The 6,400-nt window shown below is 38.2% G+C and overlaps 1 protein-coding gene across 2 annotated transcripts in view; it reads left to right on the plus strand.

The window, feature by feature from the left end:
• FCHO2 (FCH domain only 2) overlaps window positions 1-6,097 on the plus strand; it is a 181,262-nt gene extending 175,165 nt beyond the window's left edge. For both annotated transcript variants that reach the window (XM_025205669.1, XM_025205668.1), the window contains exons 25-27: window positions 218-282; window positions 3,226-3,390; window positions 3,660-6,097. In XM_025205669.1, coding sequence (XP_025061454.1) covers window positions 218-282; window positions 3,226-3,390; window positions 3,660-3,682 — 253 coding nt within the window. In that variant the 3' untranslated portion in view covers window positions 3,683-6,097. The remainder of the gene's footprint in view (window positions 1-217; window positions 283-3,225; window positions 3,391-3,659) is intronic.
• The last annotated feature ends 303 nt before the right edge of the window (window positions 6,098-6,400 follow it).

The raw sequence follows: 6,400 nt of genomic DNA on the forward strand, positions 1-6,400 counted from the left end.
TTTCCTGCCTAGAGCAGGGGATTGGACTTGATCTAATAGGTCCCTTCCAACCCTAGAAATCTATTAAATCTATGACAATTGAATTTAGGGCAGGAGAAAAAGCATTTGCCTTTTTACAACCTGTGTCTAGATACTAGTCTACTATTCTATATGCATCCTCCACTTGGGACATACCTCAAAAACTGTTATTGGTAAGTAACATGGATTTCTCTTACAGGAATGCAGAGCAGATGAAAGCTTACTGGAAAATATCTAGTATCTCAGAAAAATCAGAAAATGGAGGCAAGTGTGAGAATTGTGTTGGTAATTCTTATAGAAAAAATATTTAAACATTGTCTCTTCTATTTTGCTTCTTCCTCACCTCTGCCTATGTCATTTTCCATGCTACCTAAGAATCCCAGAGCATCAAGAAGTGTATATGTGCATCTGAACACATGTCTGTCTGTGATCATAAACTGCTCAGGATAGAGCCACTGCATTTTAGGTCTTATAAAGCATGTCAGCATTTAATAATACAAAAGGAATGAAATTATTCACAGTCTTCATTTTCTTGGTGACTGGAAAACTAAACTGACCCACAATATAAAAACTAAGATATGCAAGTACAGGCAGTCCTCAGACTTATGACGCAAATGGGTCCTGAAAAACCGCGTCTTAAGTCAAACTGTCGTTAATTGGGAACCAGTTTTCCCATAGGAACAGTGTTACAGATGAGGGATTGGTTCCTTTACAACAGTCAATACTGTGTGCAGCTGGTAAGTGGAAGTGGAAGGGGAGGGGGATGGGAAGGGATGTGGCGGGGTAGATCAACACCCCCCGTAGAGAGGGAGGGACTGAAGCTAGGCAGGCACAGGGAGGGGGGTCAGCTCCTGCCGCTGTGCACTGCTCGACTGGCAGTTCCAGGGGGGCATGGGAGGCGTGTGCCCCCGGATCTGCACAGGGTGGTGGTGGGGCTGCTCCAGGTGGGCAGCGGTGGTTATGGCAAATTTTCAGGTGGCTGAAGCCCTCCTGTAGCCCCCGCTTTGCCCCCCACCCCAATCCAGGGGCACATGCCCCCTATGCCTTCAAAACTGCAGTTCATCCAGGGGGCATGAGGAGTGGGGACATCTCCTGCTACTGGGTAACACTTGTCCAGAGGCAGCACAGTGGCTCTGCCCAGTGCCCATCCCACCCTGGCTGGGTGAGTGACAGGAAGGCATGGAGGGTGTGTGCCTCCGGATCAGGGTGGACAGCAGAGCAGGGGCTATGGAGGTGCTGCAGCCACCTGAAAATTCACCGTAGCCACCCCCCGCCCAGCCAGAGCACAGCCCGGTGTAGTCCCAGCCCTGCCCCACCCTGCGCAGATGCAGGGCCACACATCCCCCACCATGTCCTTCAGGACCAGTGGCAGGAGCAGGGGCAGGAAATACCGGTAAAGCCACCAGATGAGCAGCGCACAATGGCAGGAGCTGCTGTCCCTCCCCGCCCCCCGTGCCTGCCCAGCCCCGGCTGAGCAGCGCTTGCCCCAGTCCTGGTCCCAGTCCCTCCCTCACCACAGGAGACATTGATCTGCCCCCTTCCCCCTCCCCCTCTGCCACTTACCAGCTGCATGCTGTATCGACCGTCGTAAAGACGAAGCCCACATCGGAACTTCGAAATGAAATGTCAGTTTATAAACGTCGTAAGTGACATTCATCACAACTCAAAGTTGTAAGTTGAGGACTGCCTGTAACTTGACTGAAGCCCACTGTGTGTACTAATGCCGGCATAAAATTATCTGGATCATAGGAAAGTAGGGCTAAAAGGTACCTGACAAGGTCATTTAGTTGAGTCCCCATCAAGGCATGAGTGTGTCTGACTAGCATCTGTCTAACCTGATCGTGCATGTTTCCAAGGATGGAGATTCCACTGTTTCTCTAAATAGCCTGTTCCAGTGCTTGACCATCCTCATAGTTAGAAAGTTCCTCCTAATCTCCACCTTAAATTTCTTCTGCTGCAGCTTGAGGCCATTGCTCCTAGTCCTGTCCCATACAACCACAGAGAAAACAGCCCATCTCCATCCTCTCTGTAATCACCCTTCAGGTATTTGAAGACTTGTCCTTTACTCTCAGTTCAGTGGGAGAATTTCTTGCACCTCTTTATGATCAAACACCCATGTTGACAGTCAGCTGCAGGGCTGTGGCTGTGTGGAAGTTTGTATCAGCCAAGAAGCAAATATACAATGAAAAACAGTGTAGTTTTTTTCCCCCATCAGTAGACTTCAAAGCAATTCTTAAAGGCAAGTACTTGCCCATCACAGTACCATTATCCCCACTTTACACAGGGAAACTAAGGTGCAAGGAAGTTGTGATTTGCCCAGTCTGCAACAGAAATGGGAACTGATTTTAAATTAATTGAGATTATTTAGAATGATCTGTTGCAGAACAAAGTATTTCACCTAGTAAATCCTGCATCAAGCTCAACAACATTTTGAGGTGTTGAGGTCCCAAACATGTATACGCTAGGATTAATTACCTTGCAAAAAGGAAATGTTATTGAATCATAAAAAGAATAATGGAAATAATTTTACCTCTTACTCCCAAAATTCCCTCCCCTCTTATAATATGGGAACAGGAGAACACTTATTTAGAATCAATAAATGGAATACATTCATTATACCACGATTAAAGATGTAGAGAATTAATTTCCACGTGCCTTGTCTAGATGAACAAAATATATAGGCATTTTCTACAGTGGTACAACTTCCCTTTTGTTACAGCCTTCTTTGACAGAGCTGTCCTGGAACAGAAAGGCTCATAAATTTTACTAGTGTAGACTCATCCAGGTCATAACAACAGATAAATAATATTAGTGGTGATAAGACCTAGGTTGGGGTAGTGTTAGAAGCTGAAACATTGATTGTAATGGAAATCAAATATCACGTTTCATGGAATAAAACTACAGATTGTGTGAATGTCAGGAAGAAAGTGTTCCTCGTATACAGCCTTGTAACACTGAGTGCATGATGCTTTCCCTAAAGCATTATTAAGCAATGGTCACTGTCCTAAGCAGAACACTGCAGGAACAGACCAGTAATGTTATCTGTTATGAAAATGCATATATATTTTTTTTTTTTATTTCATATTTTATTTTATATCACAGTCCCAGCTATTAGAGAGCACTATATTACTTCACTGTTTACTGTTTGGCCTCTATGGGACAGGATGTTCTGTTTTACAATACCAAGACATTTAGTTGTATTTTTAGGTTCTGGATCCCTCAGGGCAAAATTTGATCTATCAGAAGGACCCAGTAAACCAGCAACTCTTGCAGTGCAATTCATTAGTGAAGGAAGCACCCTTTCAGGAGTAGACGTAGAGCTAGCAGGCACTGGCTATCGGCTTTCCCTACTTAAGAAGAGATTTGCCACTGGTAAGTAAGAAACTGAGATGTTTATGTATTTGAACTAACATGAATTTACTAAATTACTCTCGCTTATTTTTATATAGTGTCTTCTACTTATCTGGAAAAAAAGCTTGGAATATTTCTGGGATGTACTTTGTACAGAACAGCTGAACAAAAACCCTGTTTGCAGAAAAACATTGACAAACTTTCTTTTATCTGCTATTTTGAGTTCTTGTTTTACTGTAAAATAGTTACTCTGAACATTGTAACTGCAGAAATTTGTTTATTTTTTTCAGGACGGTATATGGCTGATTGCTGATGAATCTGTGAAAAATCAGTAAATCAAAAGAGCAGCTGAAGCTTACTCCTCTCTCTACCTTTGAAACACTATTTTAACATGCATTATTTTTTTTAAACATTGACCTACTTTGGGGCTGACTACAAAAGTAAAAAAAATGCACTTTTTTTGAAGAAGTCAATTTGGAAAAAAATGTATTTATAATAGCACTGAAGTTAACTTCAACACTGTCTGTAAATGATCAACTGCAATATTTGGGAAACTTGTTTATTCAAATTTAAGTAAATTTATATAGACTAAGTCAAAATATAGTAATCATTAGATGTATTGAAAATGTATGAAATTGTATGTTATTATAAACATTACACCTAAAAATGTAGGAGAGCAAGCACAGAATATTTTAGCTTTCCATAATATTATTCATTTCTTAATTGCCAATGTTCAAATTAAACAAAGGTAACATTTCAGATAATTCTGTCCACCCACTCATACCAATTCATGTGCCATAAAATCAGTTAAGCGTTAGAGACGTAAATAAAACATATACTTTGATTCCCGTGTACCATATTTTAATAAAGTATAAGTTGTTTTTATATAAGACTTACTTTTTTCTAAGTGCAATGTGTTAAAAATTGCAAAAGACAGAAGAGATATTTACTTCTGCAATTAGCAAACTTTATGGGAGTTGTGATTGTTTGAATTAATGCTGTAGATTAATTTATTTTTGTATGGATTGCATAACATTTGTGCCTTTTTTTAAACTGTGCCTGTCCGATTTGTTCTTTAATGTGCCTCACTTCCTTTTTCAAAGTCTGGCTCTTCCCTACTGAAAACTTGTGGTATTTGTGTAATGCATACAACTTTATAAAATTCCTCGACTGGGATTTAGAAGGGAAATTTAGAAAAACTGGAGATTGCTTTATAAGATGGTTTCAAATACTGGATTACTTCCTCATGGGGTAATTGCAATAAATGCAGCCAGTGTAAAGGGAAATGCATAGTGCAGGACTTTGATATATTGATAGAGAACTTCAGTATCAAAGTTTCAACTTTTAATATCACCAAAGATGTGTGAATTCTGAAGGTACATTGAAGAATGATTAAAACAGAATATTTTTTAAATAAATGTAGCATTTCACTTCATTCTGACTGCTAAGTCTTTGGAGATTTCAAGTGCTTTTTGATTCGTGTGACATGAATGTAATGTAGTACTTTATGAGGAATAGCATTTTAGAAAGGTATATTTTTTGGCAGCAGGAAGACAGTGTACAACCAGCATATTACTAATTTTAAAACAGATTTTAAAATATCAGTTGGTAGTATTTCCTTTTCCTTGTTTTGCTACATCCTAAACATATGGAAATGATCTGAAGCAACACATTTGTAACATTTCTTAAAGCAAGTTATTAATTAAAAAACTGTTCTATATTCTGCTGTTTGTTAGACATGTCCTTGTTAAATACAGAAATAAAAATATTTTGGGGCAGAATACTTTAATAATAAGCAGGATGGGAATTTTATAATGATTCTAAATACCAGGGTCTATTCATAATATACATTGGAAGCAATAGTAAGTTGTGTGTGAAATAATTCATGTAAAACCACTAATGACTGGACTATTAAGCTTTTCAGCGAATGAATGACTCAGACGCATATAAATTCTAATGCGCACTGCATAGTTTTAGAGACAAGATTTCCTTTATTAAGCAGTGTACAGTACAGTATGTGTTTTATATGTACTTGTAACAATCTGATTAGATTTGACTGGAGCAGTGCTTATGGCTCTTAATTTGCTAAAATGTTAATCTTCACTGAATTATGACAATAACTAGTATTTCTAACTCGTGTTGTAATTGGCATTTAAAATGATACACGGCCTTTTACTGGAATCTTAATTGTAATCTGCTTTGCAATCAAACAGTGTGTTTAACCTGACAGTTACTATTTTATTATTGCAATCCAAAACTATTTTACTCTGTTTTTAATCAAGTATTGCTTAAATTTCTAAATTAATGAAGTAGTTGAATTTCAGCACATTTAAACTAGCTTTCATACCAGGTGATCAAACATACATTTGTAATGGGTGCAGGTTACAATTTTGAAGCCATACAAGTTTATATGGACTTTTGTAAAGAAACCCATAAAAAAGTGTTAAAAAAATCATTTAGATATCTGATGAGAAATATATGTAGCAAGCTGGTTCTTGCTTGTGTATACAGTGATATCCTTTGTAGCTGCCTCCTATGGAAAAAATGAATTTTTAAACACAACTCTAAAGGAGATCAGTTTTTATGGATCGTTACTACTTCAGATTGTAAATTAGAATAATACAATTTATCTTACCAAAATTGTAAATACTTTTGATTTTCATCAAATGTAAATTTTACAGAAATGTTGCACCCGTAATAAACATGTAATATATAATTTACAAGTTGATTTATACGTGTATACTTTTATTAACGGTGCCCTAAAACTTCCAACCAATGAAAAAGAATGACCTGTTTACAGATAATATCAACTACGTTCAGCGATTAGCTCAGTATTCAAAAGTATTAGTAAATCTCTGCTGTCTCCAACTAGACTGCTGTATAGGCAAAACAAAAATCACAAAACTGGGGGCAAGAATGGAAAATAGAATTCTACAAAGGCTAGAATCTTGTGCTGTGTTACAGATATTAGCAATTTTGGCTAGTCTATTCCTAGTAATGACTATTAGCGGAATGATCAAATTCCAGTTGA

The sequence above is a fragment of the Alligator sinensis genome, unplaced genomic scaffold (assembly GCF_000455745.1).
Source record: "Alligator sinensis unplaced genomic scaffold, ASM45574v1 scaffold274_1, whole genome shotgun sequence".
NCBI lineage: Eukaryota > Metazoa > Chordata > Crocodylia > Alligatoridae > Alligator > Alligator sinensis.